Here is a 26,465-nt window from a genome sequence, read left to right on the forward strand (position 1 = left end):
GGATCTTTAAAAACCTAAATCCACGCGGACGAAGTCGCGGGCATCCTCTAGTAAGTAAATAAACAAACAAACAGCAAACAGGTCTGAAGCTTATTTCCCTTCTTTCTTAACCCTTCCTTTTTTTTCGCCGCACTGCTATCTCTTAGTGAAAGTGCCCGCTTTATGAAATCGCTTATTTTACAAACCTGTGGCCCCCAGCGTGTAAAGCTAAGGGTTGAAACGCATAGGTCAGGATGACTGGTTCTTTGTATTTGTCTGTAATTCTGGAGTGCATTTGTGCAATTTCGCTGATGCATCGCGCGATAGTTGTCGACGTTTCGTTTGAGTGTTGTGTTGATAGTTTATGATGAAGAGGTCGGTCCCCTCTGATACATTTGTTAATAGTCAACGTTTTAAAGTCGCATTGCAAATGGTGCGGCGTTTTATGATATTACAGTCGACTCGATTAAATCGAGTAGCAATTAAAATGTGAAGTAAGTAGTAGTCATGCTTTATGATTATTACGAATTCGGCCGGGTTATTAACTTATGTAACTTATGATTGTTTGTTTTTATTTTTTTAATTTATTTATTACCTGATTTCAACGTCTTTGTCTGTAATATTGTATTGCTTATACTATAATCTGTAAGCGTTTTTAAAGTCAAAGTCACCAACATTTAAGTTCTGTCTATAGCTTCCGTACAAACATCCGCGCGAAAGATACCTACTCGTAGATGTTGTTCTCTTTGAGAATCGACCCTGGGACGTCCTATGTATAGACCACATCACTCATCACTTTGCCACGGAGGTCGTTATTTATTTAAATAAATCCCACGTCTTATACTTACTTACTTTAAATACGTACCTATTCCTGATCAAAGATATAATACTTAAATATACACTATAATACTTACCTATACGTAGTGTTTGTGTGAGAACTTGCGCATGTTGCATCTGTGTCGTTCACGAGGAGAAGGCAGCGAAGCGGCGTGAAACAGATAGCATTTTTGAAAATACCTACTCACGTCGCGTTTTGACACTAATATAGTCTTAAGACCTCAGATCTTACGACTGTACCAGGAAGGCCGTTAAATAATACTAGCCGATGCCCGCGACTTCGCCCGCGTGGGTTTAGATTTTTTGAAATCCCGTGGGAACTCTTTGATTTTCCGGGATAAAAAGTAGCCTATGTGCTAATCCTGGATATTATCTATCTCCATTCTAAATTTCAGCCAAATCCGTCCAGTAGTTTTTGCGTGAAGGAGTAACAAACATACACACACACACACACACACATACAAACTTTCTCCTTTATAATATTAAGTGTGATAGCAGCCAATAACAATCACCTCTTCTCCAGCAGATACCTTACAATCGGAGGCTGGGTCGGACGGCAACAGCGAGCATGCGTCATCGGGAGATGAAGACTCGCAGATGAGGCTACGGCTCAAACGGAAGTTGCAGCGGAATCGGACCTCCTTCACCAACGACCAGATAGATAGCCTTGAGAAAGGTAAATTTACTTTATATCTAGGTATTTAACCCCGACCCAAAAAGAGGGGTGTTATAAGTTTGACGTGTGTATCTGTGTATCTGTCTGTGGCATCGTATATTCTAAACTAATGAACCGATTTTATTTTTTTTTGCTTGAAAGGTAGCTTGATCGAGAGTATTGTTAGCTATAATCCAAGTAAATCGGTTCAGCCGTTTGAAAGTTATCAGCTCTTTTCTAGTTACTGTAACCTTCACTTGTCGGGGGTGTTATAAATTTTTAATTTACACTTGTTTTAATTCAGTTGTAGATTAATTGTAATATGAATGAATGATTGGTAAGGAACTTTTGATTTTATTTTGTCATCTCATGCAAGCTCCTGCCACAAGTCGTTGTTTGGTTTATATTATGTATTTTATTATTTATAGTATGACATTATTTTATTATTTACATACATGTATTATGTATTTATTTTAATTATAAATTAATTATACATTAATGTATTTTATTATACATTAATGTATATACAATATACATACAGCACCTACCTCTAATATGTAAAGGACATATCCTTTGCACCATTTTGGGAGCCTGGAAGAGATCGCTAGGTAGCGATAAGGCCGCCAAATTGTACCCACATCCCTATATTTTGTTTTGTATAAGTTTTTCCGTATTAATTCTGTGGTCTACAATAAAAGCATATTCATTCATCCATTCATTCATTCACATATCTGTAACCCAAATTCGACCTTCTACAGCTCCATCACAAAAACTTTACAACCCATCACTTCGTTAAAATATATCCAAACAGCTCATCTCCCAGATCCCAGTACCAACACAAATTAGGGCTAGGAGTCGACAGTTCCACTTATACCTCCACATAGGTACCATAAGCGCTCCCTCGAGCCTTCATAAACCAATTTGACGTCCCTTTCATCTTATTTATTGTTTGCAATAACAAGTTATTAGTAAATAAATAAATATTGTCCCTCATGTTTGCGTAGCGCTCGACCCGTGGCACGGGCCCAATTATTGGAGTCTGTGTTAATCTCACTTTTTTAGGGTTCCGTACCTGAAAAGGTAAAACGGAACCCTTATAGGATCACTTTATTGTCTGACTGTCTGTCTGTCCGTCCGTCGTGTCTGTCAAGAAAACCTATAGGGCACATCCCGTTGACCTAGAATCATGAAAGGCAGGTAAGTAGGTCTTATAGCACAAGTAAGGAAATAAATCCGAAAACCGTGAATTTGTGATTACATCACAGTTTTTCAATTTTCAAAGATGACTTATACCTAGTGGGGTAACATAATATGAAAGAGCTTTATTTGTATATTCTAAAACAGATTTATTTTTATTTTTTTTGTTTTTGATTTATCGTGCAAAATGTCGGAAACCCGATTACGGAATCCTCAGTGCGCGAATCTGACTCGCACTTGGCCGGTTTTTTTTTTGTTTGCTTGTTTTAGCGATAGGTTCTCAGAGTAGCTACGTCCTTTATTGCTTTTTGTTATTGCTATTTCTTAGTTCACATTTTCTGTGTTCTTTCTGACAACTTTAGTGATCTTATTTGAGCTTGTAGAATATGGAAATATGTACCACCTCCTTCCCTGAAACTTTCTTTTTTTAACCGACTTCAAAAAGGAGGAGGTTCTCAATTCGTCGGAATCTTTTTTTTAATAACAAGCCATTTAATTAGCTTCATTGTTTCTCGCAGTTTTGTCTTGATTTTTATTAATGACTTCATTTATTGTTTGCAATAATAAGTTATTAGTAAATTAATAATTATTGTCCCTCATGTTTGCGTAGCGCTCGACCCGTGGCATGGGCCCAATATTAAGTATTGGAGTCTGTGTTAGTTTCACTTTTTTTGTTTGCTTGTTCTTGCGATAGGTTCTCAGAGTAGCTACGTCCTTTATTGCTGTTTGTTATTGCTTCTTCTTAGTTCACATTTTCTGTGTCCTTTCTGACAACTTTTGTGATCTTATTTTTAGCTTGTCGAATATGGAAATATGTATTTACCACCTCTCTGTCCTTAAACTAAACTTTATTGTTAATAACAAACCATTTGAATATCTTCATTGTTTCTCGCAAATTTTTCGAGATTTTTATAAAGTACTTCATTTATTGTTTAATATAACAAGTTATTTAGTAAATAAATAAATATTAGCCCTCATATTTGCGCAGCACTGGCCGGTGGCCGAGCCCAATTAATTTTATTCAAGACTGTATTAATCTCACTTTTTTTGTTACTCACTCGCTTATTCTAGCGATAGCTCATCTCAGAATACCTCCTTTATTGCTTTTTGTTATTGCGTATTTCTTGACCGCATTTATTAAATTTTTTCTCGCTACTTTTAACACGTTGCCTTTACCTTTGTCTGCTTGTGTGAATATAAAAATATCATAAATAACTCAGGTCAGAGAATTTGACCCTTACAATTTTTTTAATCATTTTCCGATTTTTCAGTGTCACACTTTTATGTAGATATAAACGAATAATCAAAAACCGTGGCTATTTTAAAAGAGAAAACGCGGAATCGACTTCAAAGTCACAAATCGAATCCAAACAGCCCCGCCATTCAAATTTGGAGCGTTCCAATTCGAAATTTAATTTTTCAACGGATGTCCACAGAGTTCGAGCGCACGCACTACCCGGATGTGTTCGCGAGGGAGCGACTGGCTGAAAAGATTGGATTGCCTGAGGCACGTATCCAGGTAAAATAAACTCCAGTTTACACCGCGGTAAGGTGGCTGTATTGTCTATGCCTCGTTTACTAACACCAAAACAAACATGGCCGCACGCTTTCGCGGGGGTTTCACCTGTAAGTTGTCTGTGGTAACTTTACTAACCTTAGTTACTAAGAATAAGTAAGTTAACTACCTACTTGATTAACATATTCATCGAAATGATATTTAAATACCCGTTAAGTTATCCGTTAGCTGATAACGCTGATCTTGCGGTTGTGGAATAGGCCATAACCTACGCTACTGTATTAACTATATCTTATTAACTCACTATTTATATCTAAAAACTAACTAACTATTTTACCAATAAGTTAAGTTTAGTTTTGTACGGAAAAAAACCGTTTAAACCTAGATAACTGTCATTAGTAAGATTAATATTAATTTCTTTCCAAGTTATTTCTGGAGAAATGCCTCTACATTCAACTCTACAAGTCACTTAGATTCTTTTTAAAGATTTTAAAAGTTAAACTTCATGTTGATGGCAGCATTATAAGAGTCTAGAATATGCCTACTTATTCGTGAAACGCTTTTTTTAGATTCAAAATCAGGGCATGTTAATTCGCAGCTAAAATAAAAATGGTTGAAAAAAAACATGACAAGGGTGCTTTATTAAAAGCGGTGGATGCGTTCATAAGGGCTTGTTTACACTATCTGTTTACATAGGCGCGGGCCGCATGTAGATGCGTCTTTAGCAAACAGACTAAAAAAACAAGGGCTCTAATATATACCCCCACCGAATAACGTTATATATTTAGCTTCAACAAATATGGTATAGCAATATGTTAAACCTGTTTTTATTGTTTGAATTTTTCATCTTTCTGTTTATCTTTCAATATGTATTTAGCATCGGTCATGTATGTAATTAAAAGAGGGCAGTTAGGGAAAATATAATTTGGAATAGAAACGCTACTTTGGGAATTCTGTAGTGAATAAAAGTATTTTGGAATTCATTGTCACTCTAATTCAAAAGAAAACTATTAGGTATTCTTAGTTTAAGCAGGTTTGGACCCATAGTTTGCCAATTGTCATCTCTTTTCTTACTTTAAAACAATGTATATTAAAATTATTAACAAAAAATATTTGAGACCCTCACAACAATTCCTTTTATATTTTGATATATTTTACATGGCACAGTTTGCAGTTTTTTTTAATTTTTTTTTGTCTCCTGTGTACCAAACAACTTGATCGGTCTAGTAGATTCGAAGCAAATTGACCGTGACAGACAAACAGACACGTGAGTAATCCTATAAGGGTTTCGTTTTCTCATTCGGAGATATGGATGCCTAAAAATCGATCAAAAATAGTTTTTACCATATAAAAGTTAGTTGACTGTAGGTAAAAATCGAAGTATCTACTTGTAAAAAATGAGTAGTTTGAAATTCGAATCTATTAAAATGTTACTTATTACAGAGTACCCGTTTCACTTAGCGAGTCGCCACACTCGATGTTGCCAACAGTTTAAAATACCATTTATCACGGGGCACGGAAACTTGGCAACTTTTATAACGGCTTAATGCAATTTCGCCTTGCAACCTTTTAACTATTTTCACAGCACTTAGCCCGGGTGGCTAAATCGAATTAGTTTTAAAGAACGCCGCTTTAAATTTTATTTAAATTTACGATTCACTGTGACTGGTGACTATGGCCTGTCATTTTCGTTAATAAATCTGTTCAGGAGAGCACACTTTTTATAAATAAAGTTAGCAGTTTATGCCTATTTATTTGAAGGGCCTCCATAGGACTTTTAACATATAACGGACATAAGGCTCGGATTCCACCAGAGCGGAGATGTGCGGAGATGTCAGAAGCGGAGACGAGAAGAGATGTTTTTCAGCAAGGGTGTATCTACCAAAGTCTATGTTCTAACATTTGATTTTTGCTTTCATCTGAAAAATGAAAAGAAAAATTAAACCGACTTCAAAAACCACAAGCATATAGTCGAGCGAGCATATTAGAAATCCAAATGTGAAGCTCGCCCGACTTTATACCTAGGTACATTACACGTGTAACTAAACAAAAATTATTTATTACTTTTTAGTGCTTGTGGTTTTTGAAGTCGGTTTTATTTTTCTTTTGATTTTTTTTTATTTCACAATTTTTAGTGGCCCCACTGTATTATAATATGCTATGCCCAGTTAAAACCCTACTGTTTACTAAGCTATTACACTGATCGCGAGCAATTTGCTCTTATCCATTGAGGAGTTCTGTTCTCCATCTCCGAAGATATTCATCAGATCTTCACCTTTATATGGAACCACCTGCACAGTATACCCTTTCAAACAAAAAAAAAAATCCAAATCGGTTTAGGGGTCTTTGAGTAATCGGTGAACATACATTAAAAAAAAAAGATTCCGACGAATTGAGAACCTCCTTATTTTTTTGAAGTCGGTTAAAAATTGTCGTCAGGGCCGCGGACTTTCAGGTTGTTTGCAAAAAATGCAAAAGGAAACGTCGGCGACATTGTTTCAGCGCCGAGGCTAAGCTTCCACATTAACATCTCGTCGGCTGTTGGTTAACATTCCAGAGGGCGCTCGCACGGTCAACAAGTGCCGTAGGGCTGGCACAAGATTATAAAAAAAATGTAAAAAAAATCATTTTGGTGAAGAAGACGGAATAATTTTAAAAAATAGCGATACTAAACGGTTTTATTTAGCTTGCCTTGTTTTACATATTTTTTTAATAACCTTTTCGCATTTAACTGTGTAAAGCTTGTGCTAGTCGGTCTGTCTGTGCTAGTGTGCATAATTGTCGTAACTAGGTACTTCATTGGACCTTACCTATACGTATTGTAGGTAAGGTCCAATGGTTCGCATTTGAACTTACGATAACGGTTTCAGTCCACCTCCTGATTTGAGGTTCCATTGCCAGCAATCCTACATCCTACGCTCTAAACGTTTCAATTACCACTATCGTTCCACAACGCAAAATGCAATGAAATACACTAAATTGAAATCAAAATAGTAATTATCATTCCATCGCCGGCCCATTACAAAATGGTTTCTTCTCAAAATGAGAAAAGTTTAGACCACAGTCTGCCACGCTAACCCAGTACGGATTGGCGGACTTCACACACCTTTGAGAACAATAATTTAGGACTTTCAGATATGCATGTTTACTTACGATATTTTCCTTCACCATTAAAGTAAGTTAATTGTTTTAAACGCGCGAGATTCCGAAAAGTTAGAGGTACGTGCCCGGGATCGAAGTTCGAACCCTTGACATCCCGAATACAAGGCCAACCTTAACTACTAGGTTATCACCGTTTTTTGTACATTCCAATCTTCTATTTTCAAAAATTAGACTTAAGTTCCCAAATAAACAGAATTCAGAATATAGATTTAGGTGAAGAGATCGTTATTGTACATTCTAGAATAGTTATAGCTACATTCTAAAAAAAAAAACATTGTCTGAAAATAGATGAGAATATTGAAATTAATTTTATCTCAAAGTTATATCCGTAAAAAATTTCAAAGTCTTCTTCATAATAATAATAGAAAGAGCGTACTGTATCTCGTTCGATTCGCCCAACTACGTAACAGTTCAAACAAGATTACACAAAAAATCCAATTTGAACGCACCAACCCTGAATGGGAATTCGGTGTGTGCATGTTTCAAGGGAAATTAAACTTTAGCTCTCGGTGTTAGAGTTTATTTTTGTAGTGCTCGCGGGAGGCTTTCGAGGAAGATCGTTTTGTATTCGGACGGACGGCACCACGTGGCGCCCTGGGGTTCAAGGCTGTGTCGAAATGGCGAGCGGTAGGGGAGTCAAACGTTTTGATTTTTGTAGATAAACCTATGACTTTTGTCGGTCGGATCATTAATTGCCGAAAATTATCAAGTACCTACTGTTCACGAGCTATGCAAAACAAGCTATTCATCCTATAGAATAGAATAGATTTTTATTCAAATAAAAAGTTGCTTTTGAATCGTCTAAATAATTTACCACTGTTTCGGAATGCCGTTCCTACCGAGAAGAACCAGCAGTAAACTCGGCGGTTGCTCTTTTTAATCCCCGACCCAAAAAGAGGGTGTTATAAGTTTGACGTGTGTATCTGTGTATGTGGCATCGTAGCTCCTAAACTAATGAACCGATTTTAATTTAGTTTTTTTTCGTTTGAAAGGTGGCTTGATCGAGAGTGTTCTTAGCTATAATCCAAGAAAATCGGTTCAGCTGTTTGAAAGTTATCAGCTCTTTTCTAGTTACTGTAACCTTCAGTTGTCGAGGATGTTATACATTTTTAATTTACACTTGTCTTATTGCATATGTATAGTGTATACCTACGTGCAATTTGCATAGCGACCTCAAGTTTTATTTATAGGCAGAGTTGGCAGAGGCCTACAATGTAGGGTCTCAATAAAAGGGTCTCTATACCTAAAGCTTTCAGTAAGGAAAGAAAAAAACAGCTACCTTATTTTCTCAGCTCTCGAATCGGCCTCACAATAATATTTATCCATAATATTTTCCACAAATCATAGTCAACATAACAGGGGTTGTTATCGATCCCGCGGCCTATAGCAAGGAGGGGAGGCCTTCCGTGGGAGGGGATGTTTTGAAAAATTGGCACCCGTCGAACAAAACCTTTTTACACGAAAACACGTCGATTTGAACCCTATGTCAATAGCCTCAGGGATTAGTGTTTAAACTCTTTTGTGGAAAATGGTGATTTTGCGGTGCTGAAGTGATATATTTTTCCTTTATATACCGACTTACATAAAATCATACTTAGCGAAGATTGTATGAAGTAAAATTTAGGTTTAGCAGACTATGGAAAAAATATAAGTAGGATTATTTTCCTGTTATTCAGTGTTTTAGTATAGGTAGGGTAAAGGTACATTTTTATCTAATTCTAGGCTGAAAATTCAGAAATAAGTAAATCATTTTCACATAGAATTTAGATAGTTTATTTACGAAAAACTTTATTTACCTGTGTGTGTATGTCTGTGTGAATACATCTCACCTATTAAAACATCTCTGTATGAGTAGGAACACAGAAGTATTGATTTTCATCTAATACGCTGAGTTATGGAACTGCTTAAAACGCAAAAAATATGAGAAATCATTATAGGCTTCCTAAATTCGAAGGCATTTAGAATATGAGAAACTCAACCTACCTAAATCTATTGAGTCGACGTTCTTTAGGCACTTACTAAAATTAGACATAACAACTTGTCGTCAAAATAAGAGAATTATGATAAATTCCATTCGTCGAGGCCCCCAATGTAATATTATTTCGTCCCAAGCGAGGGTAGGCTAACAATTTATAAAAGGGCAACGGGGAGTGACAGAGAGGCGGGAAACGGGCTGTCATCACTGTCAAGAGGAAATATCTATGGACAGAATGGGAAAAAAGGAGAAATGTCATAATATTTTACTGTAACGTAATGTGCTATGCCACGTTCACATGGGGAAAGTGTAGGTAGCTATTCGTAATTGACTACGACGTTTTAGTTGTTTAGTTTATGAAAATACTTAAGCTCTAGCTATATTTTTGAGAGCACACTCGCCATATTTGCTCTTATAATATGTCATATCAAAAGTACAGCCACAGCGGGTCGATTGCGGTAGAATGAAAGCTACAATGTCACGATCACAATCACCTCTGATTGGTTGACGCTCGCTCACTATTGGCTACAATGCATTGTTGCAATAAGAGTACCATAAATTCAGCCAATCACAACGATTGCGATTGTAATAATGATTGACGCAGGTTTTTCGGAATCGACCTACTAGATTCAGGACTATAGTCGTACTTTTGTCCTGATAGTTGACACAAAGAGCAAATTATATGGAGAGTATGTTCACTATAGGATTTCATGCCTTAGCAAAATCCATACCTACTTATATTATTATGAATACGAAAGTGTTTATGTCTGTCTGTCTGATACGTTTTCACGACCCAACCACTGAACCGATTTTAATGTTTGCTACAGACTTGGGATACACCTCAGGGAAGGACATAGGCTACTTTTTATCCCGGAAAATCAAAAAGTTCCTACGGGATTTAAAAAGAAGCCGCGGGCATCCTCTAGTAATGCATATATCCCGCAGCACTTGAAACTTCAGTAGTCTACATTCAGCTTTAGCTGGACCCTTTGCGTGGGTTTTTGTGAGGGACCGAATAAAATATAACCGGCAGTAGGCGATTTTGTTGGGAGGCCCGAATAATAATATTATGACACATTACCTCGCACGACCTCGCTAGCTGCCCATTTTTATTTTCCTTTTTTCTTATTACTATTCGAACCTAGAGGAAAGTAGGTAGGTACCTACCTACGAATTTAGTGGATTACCAGAGTCCAGAGTCTTAATTTATTTAGCTTTGCAAGAAATTGTAGGCACTAAGGATTTTAAGGTTAGGTCTTACAAATTATAACTATAAGTACTATAGTTAAAATGAAAAAAAAAGTTGGAACACTTTCTGCCTGTTTTTCTCTTCTTCAACCTTCTTTGGAATCCCGTAACTAGCACATTACTGTCCAATTGTCCATACAGTCCATATAATAAAATAGTCGAAATTTTAAAATCGAAGAATATTTTTGATTGAAAACAAATGTTGTAGAAGAATTTAGAATTTTGATATTTCGCCTGATTTTCGAAATTTCCGGAACCGCGGGCGGTCTCTAGTACGTACAAATATATCATGTTATCATGTATCTTAATGATAAAACAGTGATTTTATAAATATTTTTAACCCCCGACCCAAAAAGAGGGGTGTTATAAGCTTAACGTGTGTATGACTTGACAGTGGCATCGTAGCTCCTAAATAATGAACCGATTTTAATTTAGTTTATTTTTTTTGAAAAGTGGCTTGATCGAGAGTGTTTTTAGCTATAATCCAAGAAAATCGGTTGAGCCATTTGAAAGTTATCAGCTCTTTTCTAGTTACTGTATAACCTTCACTTATCGGGGGTGTTATAAATTTTTAATTTGCACTTGTAATTCATTAACGTTATAATTACTATTAACATTCATACTTATTATTAACATTCAACAATATCTATCAGCCGAAATGCCGACTCCCGCCTTTGGAAAGCGCGGGAAGGGCGCCATATTGCAGACGCCATGTCTGCGGAAGTGACGCGCACGTGAGCGCCGCTTCCGGGACGCGTTCCGTTCCACGCAGTTCAATGTCACAATATTGTCTACGGTCCAATTAATTGCGATTTTCACTGGATCTCCTTCTTACATTAAATTGCGTTTCATTGAGGGTAACTGTCATTATAGGCATATAATGACAGTTATTTATGTCATTAAATATTCTTCTATTCATCATCATATTATACAATCAATCATTATCATAGGTACTTACATCATGTATCATATATAAGGAATCAAAGGCTTAATTTGCTAAGTAAAGGCTTGCTTGCTCAAGGTTTAGCGGATTATAGCAAACTAGAAGATGCCCGCGACTTCGTCCGCGTGGATTTAGGTATTTAATGATCCCGTGGGAACTGTTTGATTTTCCGCAATAAAAAGTTGCCTATGTCAATTACATGAACGCAAGCTACCTACCTTGGTACCTTTCGTACAAATCGGGAACTCTTTGAATTACCATCCCCGGGATATAAAATATAACTCTGTACTAAACTTCGTCAGAATCGGTTGTTGAGCCGTGAAAAGGTAGCAGACAGACACACTTTCGCATTTATATTATTAAGTATGGATTAAACTTTTGATTCCTTGTATAGTAAAGTTTGGTCTGTATCAGATAGTAGCTATAGGTATAGGTATAGATAGGTACCTATTTAGCAGAGGCATAGACAAATAAGGTTTCTCACTCCGGCGCCTCATTAATTTACTTGGCCTCCTTGGCCTACCAACCCACATGGCCTTTCCTCTGAGGCCAATCGAGGTCACATTTTTTGAACCCTAAGGGTGGAATTTAAAAAAGCACGCTCTGGGACAATAGATTAAATATCTCATCATAATCAATCGCCGGTTCACTACAGAGCACGGGTCTCTTCTCGGAGTAAGAAGGGTTTTGGCCATGGTCTACCACCTGGCCAAGTGCGGATTGGCAGACTTCACACACCTTTGAGAACATTATGGAGAACTCTCAGGCATGCAGGTTTCCTCATGATGTTTTCCTTCACCGTTAAAGCAAGTGATATTTAATTAGGTACTTAAAAAGTATATAACTCTGTAAAGTTAGAGATGCGCGCCCGGGATCAAACCCCCAACCACCGATCAGGAGGCGGAGGTCCTAACCACTGTCCACTAGGCTACCACAGTTTGAGAAGCAGAGATTTAAATATATCTACTTACCTATTAAAGATAGTGAAAATAAAACTAATGTATCAATCATTATTTAACTTGATTTCGTTTCCCACAGGTCTGGTTTTCCAATCGTCGAGCGAAATGGCGTCGCGAAGAAAAGTTACGAAGTCAACGGAGAGACGCACCCGCTTCCCCGCCCGCGCCCCCCGCTCGCTTACCCCTCAACGGAGGCTTCAACTCCATGTACAGCCCCATACCGCAACCCATTGCGACCATGAGCGACACTTACAGGTAAGAAACGTCATCTCTAGAGAAGTTGCGTAGCCAGCGGAGAGATGCCTCCTCGTATCCGCCCGCTTATCCCTCATTTCTCCTTTTGTCTGGTGGGAGGTTTCGGCCGTGGCTAGTTACCACCCTACCGGCAAAGCCGTGCCGTCAAACGATTTAGCGTTCCGTTACGATGCCGTTTAGAAACCAAAAGGGAATGGGTTAAATGAAAACTGCCATTCCCTTTCCAAGTTAGCCCGCTAACATCTCAAACTGCATCATCACTTACCACCAGGTGAAATTGCAGTCAAGGGCTAACTTATATCTGAATTTTAAAAAAAATGGCCCCAAGTACTGGCCCATGCCACACCGTGCTAAGGCAGAATACGCGACCTATAATTTAAGAAACAAAATTAATCATATCATAATGTGAAGATACACCGCTAACGGAGAGATTACCCCGTTTCTCCACATAAGCCCTCTCCTACTTTCCTTCCATCAGTAACCAACGGGAGCACCCACTTCTCTAATCTCTCACCCTGGTCTCTAACTCTACCATAGTATACTTCTTGACCGTGAATTTAATTCTGTGATTCTCCACCCTCCTTGGTTCATTGTTCAATAGTGAAAAATTATTTATTTTAAAATAAGTATGTGTTTTGTTACCTAGTTACCTGACTGCAAGTAATAATTAATTATTAATGAAATATGTAAAAACTGTGATAATAATAATATTTCCAGTAAAAAGAAAAACAAGTCCTTTACGAGATTTTTCTAAACTACCTACTCTTTTTATTTATAAAATTATTATTTCAAAGTAACTAAAATACCTAATTAGTTAATAACACGGGTTACTAGAAATAAAAAACCGGCCAAGTGCCAGTCAGACTAGCGCACCAAGGGTTCCGTACTCGGGTAATTTTTCCGACATTTTGCACGATAAATCAAAAACTGTTATGTTAAAAATAAATAAAAACCCGTTTTAGAATGTACACGTAAAGCCCTTTCATATTATGATACCTACCCCACTTGACTTGGTATAGGTAGCTTATTTTGAAAGTTGAAATACATTTTAATTTTTTTTAATGATATAACCACAAATTCACGGTTTTCGGATTTATTCCTTTACTTGTGCTATAAGACCTACCTACCTGCCAAATTTCATGATTCTAGGCCAACGGGAAGTACCCTATTAGGTTTTCTTGACAGACACGACGGATGGACGGACGGACAGACAGACAGATAACAAAGTGATTCTATAAGGGTCCCGTTTTTCCTTTTGAGATACGGAACCCTAAAAAATTAAAAACAATTTTATCCTACGGACGGATGAAAAACTTTGGAAAAGCGATATTCGGTCTGCTAACGCCATCTATCATCAAGTGGAAACACTAATCGAACCACGGCAAAGGTCGTCTCCTTGCGTTTCCCGCCATAGCACGGAGACGCTACGAAGTTGAACGCCGAAGGTCGCCGACTTTCCACTCGAATTGACTTTTAATAGTGAATCTACGGGCTTTAGCTTTTGTCCAAGCAAATTACTTAGTGAACTTAGAATAAAACTTTTATGAAATCAAGCTTCCCCTTTATAGGGCCATAGCAGACGCGATGCTTTTAGCATCAGCAATCGGCGATTTTGTAACTGCATCAATGATGGATCACGTTATGACGATTTTCTGCGTTCGATCGCTGTAGATATTATCGTAATTTTTTTCTTAGGTGATAAATACTGGTAAGGATGGATAGAGCCTTGATGAGAGGGTACAGGATAATTAATGAAAATGCGATATCTAACTATTCATAAACCCTCCTCATTTCGAGAAAGAGACCGTGCTCTGTGATAGGCTGGCAGTGGGTTGATATGATGATGATGACTTTTTTATTCAGATACAAGTTAGCTTTGACAGCGATCTCACCTGATGGTAAGTGATGATGCAGTCTAAGTCAGTGGTAAATTATTTTGAAGATTCAAAAGCACTTGTAAAAGTTTATTTGATTAAAATTCTATTCTATTCTAAGATGGAAGCGGGCTAACTTGGAGGGGTATGGCAGTTTCAATAAAAGTATACCTAGTCCTGATCGCTTTCTAGTTTCTACATGGCATCGTACCTACTGGAACGCTAAAACGCTTGGCGGTACGGCTTTGCCGGCAGGGTGGTAACTAGCCACGACCAAATCTTAGTCGGAAACCGAACCCTGGACCGCTGGTGGATTAATAAGACTACAGAGCTTACCACTATGCCAGGGAGGCCGTTAGAACTATTATTAGCCAAACCTTTCCCTTTCTCAAAGGCAACCCGTGCTCTGTAGTGAGCCGGCGAGTGATGATGATGTTTGTTGCCAGCTCGATGTCCGGTGGGCTGTCATCGTCGTGCCTGCAGCAGCGAGACAGCGGTTACCCGTACATGTTCGGCGACGTGCTCGGTAGTGGCGGGTACTCCCGAGCGCCGGCCGCGCACCAACAGCACGCTGCCTATTCACAACCTCAAGCCGCTGGTAGTACTGGTGAGTGGAAACTTATCATAGAAATCCTACTATCCTAATCCTAATCCTAATAATATAATATTATATTATACTTAAATGTGAAAGTGTGGATGTTTGGATGTTTGAACGTTTGGATGTTTGTTACTCTTTCACACAAAAACTACTGGCCGGATTTGGCTGAAATTTGGAATGGAGATAGATTATACCCTGGATACTTTTTATCCCGGAAAATCAAAGAGTTCCCACGGGATTTTTTATTCCTACATCCACAGGATTGAAGTCGCTGGCATAAAAATTATCTTTTTTATTCTATGTACACTACGAGCCTGTTTCAATAAACTTTATCAAACGAATAAATTTGAGGTTATGACAGTTCTTGTATTAGAAATCTGTCTTTATTCGTTTGATAAAGTTTATCCGATGGTTGTCTCTAAGACATAAGTTCTATTTTTTCGCTTATGGTGCTGATAAAACATATCTAATTAGGTTCCTAGAAGGATTAAAACCGCCGTTGAATGCTCAGATTATTTTTAATCAGTTTACTTATCAACCTATTTTTCTTAATGTGCAATATACTTAGATTTTATTCTTATTTTTTTGCAGTTCTTAAATGTACGGTAGTTTTGATTGTGCATCTTTAGCAACTCGTAAGTCTGTCTAGATATCTAATTTCGCGTCACGCATAGCTAAAACAGCAAAAATAGCTAACAAGGATTAGGTACTTAGGTATTAAAATATACATATATCTAAGTTGCTACTTAGTGGTACAGGTAATCATTTTAATTGTAGTTAACATTTAAGTAATCAAAAAATATATGAAGAAGGAAGTATTTTTAATTGGATAAGTAGGTACTTATCTAATTTAGCTAAAATGATTTACTATACGTACTTACATAAGTATAAAATATGCTTAAATGCGATAAATATGATATTAATAGTTCTACTCGTAATTATTCAGTTAGAATTAGAATTTAGGACGCAATATAATTAAATTTTTCAAATGGAACAAAATGGAATGATTCATTTGAAATGTTTTAGGTAACAAAAACGCAGTTCAAATGAAAACTGTAGTTAGGTACCTATCTCATAGAAATAATTTAATGGCGTGCGCCCTTTGCATTAATCGCAAAGCAGGTTTGACTGGTATCCTTTTAAATTTTTTAACTCAAAAGAAATTGCAACGCATTTGGAGATTAAAAGCGAATTCAATTCAAAAGACTACAAGTAAAATGTGTACGGTTTGCTTGGGAACGTTACAAAATCGGCGAAATCAAGCCTTGGAAAATATTTACCAACTTCGTAATAAAATGTAAAAAACGCTGACTCAAGAGCAAGGGGCGTCTGGCTCACAAGACCGCGACATGACGGGGAAACAAAAAAATAAGAGGAAAAAGTGGAAAAAATAGGAGCGCGCGCCTCGATTGGATTTGCCGTTGTCTGTTCCTTACAAATGGCTTTTAAATTGATTTTGAATATCGAATTCTTTTGTTAACAAACGACAGAATTGAATAAACGTGGATCTATGATAATAGTACTTACATAATAATTATAAAATGAAGTATATATGTTACATACGCGTGTAAAGTGAAGACTGCTACTTAACTAATACACATGCCACCAGTTTTACCTCGTAGTAATTTCGCCTTCAATGAAGCATGATACGACTGACAGTTCTCATTATTTTGTTTATAGAGTATATTTTATTATTAATAAATAAAAATGAAGTTGTTTGCATTTAGAAAATGCCTAAATTAACAAAGAAACTAGGTAAAAACCTTCAAGGCAAGAGTGGATAGGCATTTTCTAGACAAGTGCGCTCCAACTTAGACATCGTCATTGTCTGCCAATCTGCACTGGGCCAGCGTGGCAAACTACGGCCTAAACCCTTCTCACTCTGAGAAGAGACCAGTGCTCAGTAGTGGGCTGGCAATAGGTTGATCATGATGATGATGATTTCTATGCTCTATGAGCGAGAATTGATATCATACGCCATAATATTATTTAAATGAATGTAACAAGTCTTCAGGACGTTGGAACACGTTAATATTATTTTGACAAACCCAACGTCCGCAGCAAAACATTTGTACAGGATGGCCCGTAGAAATATAAGATTTAGAGGTAATAGTATGTAGATATAGTTTAAAGTTAGAATAGCATAGTATGGACCTACCAGAGTCACATCGTCACACTAGTGACCCAGCTCTTTAAACGAGAAAAAAAAAAGTAACAAGTCTTGGTTAAAATATCATCGACGTGGATACTCTATGTACCTTCTCGTATAAAATTGTGGAAATTAAAAATGAAACAAATGTAGGTCTTTGGATATATACGGGTATTTTTACAGCGTTCGCAGCCAAAACGGTAAAAAGTAACATAAACATTGTAGATTTATTAGTATTCAGAAAAAGGAGAGAACGCCGGGGCGCTGGCGTTTCCATTGTTTTAAAAAGCTATAACTTTTCCACTTGATATTATATATCATGTGGCGGACATTTTTAGCCGTAGGTGGCGGAAAGCGGTATGAATTATTGTTGTTTGGGGCGTTCGCATTGTTCCACTGCGGAGTTTTCAGCAGGAGAGCCAAACAAAAGAGTTTTTCACAATTCAAAATGCACGCTCTCGTTTCATTTACTCTTTTACGCTCTTTCGACGGGTGCATTTCCAGCTTCAGGCGGTATTAAATACTACGGATTTGTTCCACTTTTCGCATTCGGACGTCAGTCTTTTACGATATCAAAAACTTTGGTACTTTATGTCCTGCAACACAAACATTAATTAAAAAATCTTAAGAGGAAAACCATCTCGAATGACTTAGACGATTTCACCTTCAAACTAGCAATTTTGACATGTCATGACCCTCTATTGACAATTAATCAAGCAGACATTTCAATCTGCGAAATTTACGCGGACTTTTAGTATTTTGACGTAGGAGGGTAAAAGATCCAGTACATGAACGAATAAGGATTACCCTGACTTTGACCTAAAATTAAGATATATGAGAATTGTTCTATATATAATTTTTATTTTTTGTGTATCTGTACACAGTATATCAAAAAATCAAATAAAATGCGTGGTATTAATTATTATAAATTATTTTATTTAACAAAAGGATAAATTGCCAGTAAATGAACTGGAAATTTCAGTGAATGAACGAACTCTATCTAGTGCATAAACTCTCGATTCCTATTAATAAATTCTTAAGTATATTTTCGGCTTGGAATTTAAAAAAAATTGTCAGATTTTCAGTTTTTGACTTATTGTATATTTTTTTCTACATTTTGCGCGATAAATCAAAAACTCTTTTACATAATAATAATAAATAAAACCTGTTTTAGAATGTATAATAGAGCCCTTTCATATGATATTATCCCCTTTGGTATAGTTATCTTAGTTTGAAAGTCACCTAAATTTTCTGGAAAACAGTCCAAATGACTACAGAGAAAATGAAACTTAACGCCCTTGTTGCATCCAAGTCGCTGGAAGTGCAACATCAGCTACTGAATGTGTTAAGAGTAGTGAGAATAATATACCTTAACACAAGTGTCTGATGTTATCAGATTTGTTCCTTTGAGCCGAGAAGCCACATGTTCTGATGCTTTTTAGACAATCTAAGATCTCTCATTAAGTGATCCAAATAATTTTGATTGAATGGTCTAAGTTGAGATGTAAAAAAGTCCCTACATCGTCACTACCTTCTGAAAGTTCTTGAAATGGTAGATTAGAGGTACTGGGTTGGGGCTGAGGTACAGATTTATCACCAGAAGTCAGAATCGTTCAAATTGCAGACTGCAAGTTACAATAGAGCCGCTTGGAACAATTTTTTTGCTGTTTCTTCTGGTAATATTCACAACGCAGAAATAATAATCATCATGGTGTTTAGATGGTTCGCGCCAAATAATAAAATTTTTTTTTAGTAAAAGTAGTTAACTATTCTTATTTGCTCATAAACGCAACGAGGAAATACAGCTTCCACATATAAAAATTGGAGTCCAGGCCTTGCTGTTAGCTGCTAATGGGTTCTCAAAGTGGCCCGAGTATGCTTGTTTTACTGGGCACAAAAGGAAAGAATGAAAGGAGCTTACCCAGTACATCTTAAAAGATCCGTTATAGATACATGCATCCTGCCATGCCTTACCTATGCCAGCCAAACATGGGTCCAGACAAAGAATATAAAAAGAAATAGTAACTTGCTAAAGGGCGATGGCAAGTTGCATAAATTAAGCAAAAAATATTCAAAGTGAGAATTGAAGACATAAGAAAAAAGACAAAGCCTACAGACACCTTGAGACATGCCCTAAAACTGAAATGCAAATGGTCATATTGTATCGATTTTTACAGATGAAAGAAGGACAGGTAGGTAGACCGAAGACGCGTTGGTCTAATGCTATTGTGCAAATCGCGAGAGAAAATTAGCTTGCCACTGTATGTAATTTCAGAATCCAATATTATTCAAAGCAGAATCCAATAGTTATAAAAGTTTATTTCAAAAACTGACTTGAAATATCACTATCCTAATTCTAATCCTATCCTATTAATATTTTAATTGTTGAAAGTTAGGATATTTGTCACTCCTTCACGCCACAGTGGCAGAACCGATTTTCCTGATAAAAATACAAACCGTTTATACACTGAAAATAAAAAGTACATAGTCGTGTTGTTGTGTGTTACAACATTACGACTATGTACTTTTTATTCTAGAAAACCGACGAATTCGAGTGGGATTAAAAACCAAAAGACAGAGAGAAATGGGGATACCCAAGAGGGATCCATATCCAAGAAAGAAGAATACCAGAATAAATATAAAAAAAATTCAAAAGAAAAATAAAACCGATTTCAAAATCACAAACACTAAAAAGTAAAAAATAATTTAAGTTATTGTGGTTTTTGAAGTCGGTTTTATTTTTCTTTTGAAAATTTTTTATTTCAAAATTTTTAGTGGCCCCACTGTACTATAATAATATGCCATGCCCAGCTAAAACCCTACTGTTTACTAAGCAATTACACTGATCGCGAGCAATTTGCTCTTATCCATTGAGGAGTTCTGTTCTCCATCTCAGAAGATATTCATCAGAACTTCATCAAATTTATATGGGACCACCTGCAAAGTATACCTAGCTTTTCAAAAAAAAATAATTTCCAAATCGGTCCAGGCGTCTTTGAGCAATCGGTGAACATACATTAAAAAAAAATTGAATTTGCTCTTATCCATTGAGGAGTTCTGTTCTCCATCTTCAAAGATATTCATCAGATCTTTACCAAATTTATATGGGACCACTTGCAAAGTATACCCTATCAAACAAAAAAAAAATCCAAATCAGTCCAGGCGTCTTTGAGTAATCGGGGAACATACATAAAAAAAAAGATACCGACGAATTCAGAACCTCTTCCTTTTTTTAAAGTCGGTTAAAAATATACTAAGATTTACTAACATGGTGTTATACCACAGAGTAGCAAACAGAGGCAAAGCTTCTAAGAAGCGAGCAAATTTTATAACTATTTTGGTAGGGTTGGCACTGGAGGATACAATTTAATTAACAATAGTTATTTGTTCAACAAGATGGTAAAGTTTGTTTTTGTTGTTATTGCCTAGTTTAAATATCGATCTTTAAATATCGATCAATAGATCTAAATATCGATTTTGAACGAAATCAGTCAATTTAGAAAGAATTATAAATGGTGCCAACTTTTTTAAATTTTGGTAACAGTTTCTTATTTTGTGATCCCAGGGAGCTCTAAATATCGATTTTGAACGAAATCGGTCAATTAACAAAGAATTTCAAAATGGCGTCGACTTTTTAAATTTTGGTAACAGTTTCTTATTTTGTGATCCCAGGGAGCTCTAAATATCGATTTTGAACGAAATCGGTCAATTAACAAAGAATTTCAAAATAGCGTCGACTTTTTTAAATTTTGGTAACAGTTTCTTATTTTGTGATTGCAGGGAGCTCTAAATATCGATTTTGAACGAAATCGGTCAATTAACAAAGAATTTCAAAATGGCGTCGACTTTTTTAAATTTTGGTAACAGTTTCTTATTTCGTGATCCCAGGGAGCTCTAAATATCGATTTTGAACGAAATCGGTCAATTAACAAAGAATTTCAAAATGGCGTCGACTTTTTTAAATTTTGGTAACAGTTTCTTATTTCGTGATCCCAGGGAGCTCTAAATATCGATTTTGAACGAAATCGGTCAATTAACGAAGAATTTCAAAATGGCGTCGACTTTTTTAAATTTTGGTAACAGTTTCTTATTTTGTGATCCCAGGGAGCTCTAAATATCGATTTTGAACGAAATCGGTCAATTAACAAAGAATTTCAAAATGGCGTCGACTTTTTAAATTTTGGTAACAGTTTCTTATTTTGTGATCCCAGGGAGCTCTAAATATCGATTTTGAACGAAATCGGTCAATTAACGAAGAATTTCAAAATGGCGTCGACTTTTTTAAATTTTGGTAACAGTTTCTTATTTTGTGATCCCAGGGAGCTCTAAATATCGATTTTGAACGAAATCGGTCAATTAACAAAGAATTTCAAAATGGCGTCGACTTTTTTAAATTTTGGTAACAGTTTCTTATTTTGTGATCCCAGGGAGCTCTAAATATCGATTTTGAACGAAATCGGTCAATTAACAAAGAATTTCAAAATGGCGTCGACTTTTTTAAATTTTGGTAACAGTTTCTTATTTTGTGATCCCCAGGGAGCTCTAAATATCGATTTTGAACGAAATCGGTCAATTAACAAAGAATTTCAAAATGGCGTCGACTTTTTAAATTTTGGTAACAGTTTCTTATTTCGTGATCCCAGGGAGCTCTAAATATCGATTTTGAACGAAATCGGTCAATTAACAAAGAATTTCAAAATGGCGTCGACTTTTTTAAATTTTGGTAACAGTTTCTTATTTTGTGATCCCAGGGAGCTCTAAATATCGATTTTGAACGAAATCGGTCAATTAACAAAGAATTTCAAAATGGCGTCGATTTTTTTAAATTTTGGTAACAATTTCCTGTTTTGTGATCCTAGGGATCCTCAGATATTGATTTTGAACAAAATCTATGACAGTTCAAGAAAATAGATTTTAAACACTATTTAAATTATTATCATTAACATTAAATTAAATGAAAACACGACGCGCGACGTGTACTGCAGCCCCTGAACTTGAGCACAGGCCGAGCCGGTATAAACCGATTTCTCTCCGTACGCGACGTAGCGCCTGTGCTCACGCACACACGCGCCTCAAGCTTGTAGTAGTGTACCTATCGTAGCGCGCTTGTATGAAGCTTTGACTCTGTTCGCTACTCATGTGGTTATACAACGCAATACCACACTCACAAACACTCGTACAAACATACAACACACTCACACACACACATGGACGCACGCACACGCACTTTTGAACGGTTTGAACGGAACACGGTTTTGAAATTGAAATTGAAAAAAGTGTAAGAATTTGTAAGAAAATATTTAAAAAAGGTATATCAGCCGGTTTTTTATTCCAGCTCTTAATACATGTAAAAACGTCCAATCTGTTCATTTACTCGAGCCTTTACCCTAGTACCTAATTATATCGACCGCCCCATATCAAAACAAAGTAAATGTCATTTTTCCGAAAATCGTTTTATGTCATAAGCCTAACTTTCATAGTATGTCCCGTTGTATTGTAAGGACACCCACATTAAAGTAAAATTAAAAGCTAGTAAGTCGCTTTGACCATTTTAAAACATAGTAAGTCTTTGAACTGGCTAGGTTTTTATAGATTAATGCGCCTTACTAAGTTTTTAAAAGGAATTAGATTAAATAAAATAAATATCACCCATTATCTAAATACCATGTCAAAACAGTAAATACTTAATAATGCATTAAAACTTAAAAGTAAGATAGGAAAAGTCAATGACCTCTACATGTCAACTGTTAAATATGGTTTGCAAGGGAAATACTTTGCATACTTACATAATGTTTTTAGGGTTCCATATCTCAAAAGGAAACACGGGAGCCTTATAGGATCACTTTGTTGTCTGTCTTTCTGTCCGTCTGTCCGTCTGTCGTGTCTGTCAAGAAAACCGATAGGGTATTTCCCGTTAACCTAGAATTATGGGCAGGTAGATAGGTCTCAACTCTCATAGCCCAAGTAAAGGAATAAATCCGAGAACAAATTTCGTGATTCTAGATCAACGGGAAGTACTGTATAGGTTTTCTTGACGGACGGACGGACAAATGGGCAGACAGCAAAGTGGTCCTTTAAGAGCTCCGTTTTTCATTTTGAGGTACAGAACCCTAAAAAAGAAAATGATGCACATGTAATGAATAAATGTGTTGGCCAGTCTTCACACTAAAATATTTAAACCCCTTTAATTTAAAAACTGTCATAGCCTAGTGGTTAGAACGTCCGCCTCCTAATCGAAGGTCGGGGGTTCGATCCCGGAATCACGCACTACTAACTTTTCAGTTATGTGCGTTTTAAGCAATTTAATATCACTTGCTTTAACGGCGAAGGAAAACATCGTGAGGAAACCTGCATACCTGCAAGTTTTCCATGTTCTCAAAGGTGTGTGAAGTATGCCATTCCGCATTGGACCAGAAAGAACTACGGCCTAAACTTCTTTTGAATTTAAACCACTTACTAGGTTTTGATCTGAGAAAGAAATTTGACATTAATTGACAAAATTGAGAGACCTAAGCTTGTATAAGAACACAGAAGTGTCATAATTCGTGTTCACTTTGCCTAACGTCTCTCAGAGAGCAGAGAGAGATTTAAACTGTTTCTTATAATCACTGGCCATATTTCAAATGCGAAAGTGTGTTTGTTGGTTTAATATTCAATCACGCTGCAACGGAGCAACCAGTCGACGTGGTTTTTTGCATGGATACATTTAAAGACCTTGAGAGTGACATCTCTCTCCGCATCGTATTCTTTATTGCTGAGGGTTGTGACCTCTTTCCATTATTCCTACATCTAATGGTAGGTTTTCTTGGGATAATAATGCAGTGGGTTCAAAGAGCTTACGGAACTCGACTAGAAAAACGAGATTTTGACACTTAGGTTTAACGGTTATGAATTAGTTATTAATATCAGTGATAAAATTGATTAGGGCTGTCAGGTAAAATGACATTTATCTCGGAAAATCAAAGAGTGTCCACGAGATTTTTTTCCAAGTTTGCGCTACTAACTACATATATTATGAAGAGGAAAGGTTTGTTTGTTTGTTATCGATAAACTCTGAAACTACTGAACTACTTGCACTAAAGACATAATCATCAACATCAACCGACAGACGTCCACAGTGAACATAGGTCTTTAATAGGGTCTTCCACATGCTACGGGTTTGCGCCGCCTGAATCTTTGCGCTTGCGCTTGACGACAATCATGCTTTAAAGAAAGCAATGATGAGGTCCAAGTTGGAGCACGCTTACCTAGAAGATGCCTATTCACTCTTGGCTTGCAGGTATCTAAGGTATATATGGCAGGAAACACGGCCGCCGAAATGGCGTTCCAACCTTTAGGCTCTCCCCATTGCCCGCAGCATGAATCTGAGCTTTCTTATGAGACCCATGGTTACATTATGTACATATAATATCTCATAAGAAAGCTCTAACACACAATCCAGCTAAGTAAGTCCAATTTCGAAAAAAGCTAGCTAGCCGACAAATCTAACTCAGGCAGCCTTCGGGAACCTTCGAGATGTCTCTGTCCAAAATTCCTCAATGCTTGAAGAACAGTCTTTGAATAGTGCATATTGTCAGTGATGAAATATGGATCCGAAATATAGGTCTTTTTTTTGTACACAGGAAATGCCTGACGCATACCCCTCCGTCATGTGGGGCTTGCACCAAACTTGCACTACTACGAAATCCATTTCGGAACACGGCACCCGGAACGAGGCGCGCTATTTCCTAACATAGGTATAATACCTATTTAGAACACTTACTATCTGTCATCATAATCTATGACAACCTCCGAGTATTTACCTGGTAAAACCGTAACTTTAGAATAAAATTTAGTATATAAGCAGGCTTCATTTAGAAATGAAAAAATCCCTATTTTATTTTTCAACGATTATAAACACAACTTTCATTCAAAAATAATAAGCTTAAATTCATTTTAAATAATATTTTGCGACGAAATGACGCGCACAGTCCTTCCGCCATGACAGTCCAGTGGACACTGAATTCCATAGAGCGCCTGCAAGAAAATAAATAGCACAGGAAGTTTTTTGGTTAGTTTTAGATTATTTAAGAAACGAAAAACATTTAGTATAAAACTAACAGTTAAAATTGATTGCTAAACCTAAACATATCATTTTCTGGAGGTTGGCTTCAAAGTATCAAGATGTTAAAGAAAACTTTTACAGAACAAGTTGCGAACAGCAATGTTTTCAACTTGGTTTTTTTATTTATTGGGATAATGTATACTAAATAAAAAGAGGTCCTTATAATCTTCACAAACTGAAGTTTTTAATTGCATGTATTTAATAGCTGTTAATGCTTTAGAAAAATAAACAATTTACTTCAAAGTACAGCATTTTTGCGATTTGTCAAATAGCAATTACCTTAAAGGGTCATAGCAGGCACGATGCTTTTGTCATCAGTAATCGGTGTTTAAAAGCAACTTTTGACGTGACAACGTCTTATAATTCGATAGAGCCGGCTGCACGCACGAAAAAACATGACTCATGCGGCGTTACCTCGCTCTGAGGCGTTCCATGTAAGGCTTGAAGTGCAAGCGAGAGCGCGGAACGAGCGACAAAGAAGCACAATCGGCCTTTGTTGTCACGTTCAACTATCGTCAGTAAACCGACTTTACAGACAACCAATTTTTTTGGAAGCTCGATGTCGCGACTAAACACCCTATTCTATAGGCATACGATAGGTATCAAGTCGCAGAGATCAAGTCGATTTTATTTATAACTAGATCATGCCTGTGACTTTATCCGCGTAGATTTCGGTTTTTGCCGAAATGCCGTGGGAACTTTTTGATTTTCGGAGACAGGAATAGCCTATATCCGTAGGTATGCGGGATGCAAGCTACCTCCGAACCAAGTAGATGATATTCGCGACTTCGTCCATTTAGATTTAAAAAAAAATTATAATATTATTATGGACTAGCCGATGCCCGCGACTTCGCCCGCGTGGATTTAGGTTCTTCGAAATCCCGTGGGAACTCTTTCATTTTCCGGGATAAAAAGTAGCCTATGTGCTAATCCAGGATATTATCTATCTTCATTCCTCAGCCAAATCCGTCCAGTAGTTTTTGCGTGAAGGAGTAACAAACACACACACACACA

The 26,465-nt window shown here is 36.8% G+C and overlaps 1 protein-coding gene across 5 annotated transcripts in view; it reads left to right on the top strand.

Annotated features, from left to right (window-relative positions):
* Positions 1–26,465, top strand: part of LOC123876140 (paired box protein Pax-6) — a 94,628-nt gene that overhangs the window by 62,547 nt on the left and 5,616 nt on the right. For 2 of the 5 annotated variants that reach the window (XM_045922292.1, XM_045922295.1), the window contains 4 exons: positions 1,340–1,492; positions 4,105–4,187; positions 12,551–12,726; positions 15,047–15,207. In XM_045922292.1, the coding sequence (XP_045778248.1) occupies positions 1,340–1,492; positions 4,105–4,187; positions 12,551–12,726; positions 15,047–15,207 (573 nt within the window). The remainder of the gene's footprint in view (positions 1–1,339; positions 1,493–4,104; positions 4,188–12,550; positions 12,727–15,046; positions 15,208–26,465) is intronic. The other 3 variants (XM_045922293.1, XM_045922296.1, XM_045922294.1) reach the window with 2 other exon arrangements.

This window comes from Maniola jurtina, chromosome 21 (genome assembly GCF_905333055.1).
Source record: "Maniola jurtina chromosome 21, ilManJurt1.1, whole genome shotgun sequence".
NCBI lineage: Eukaryota > Metazoa > Arthropoda > Insecta > Lepidoptera > Nymphalidae > Maniola > Maniola jurtina.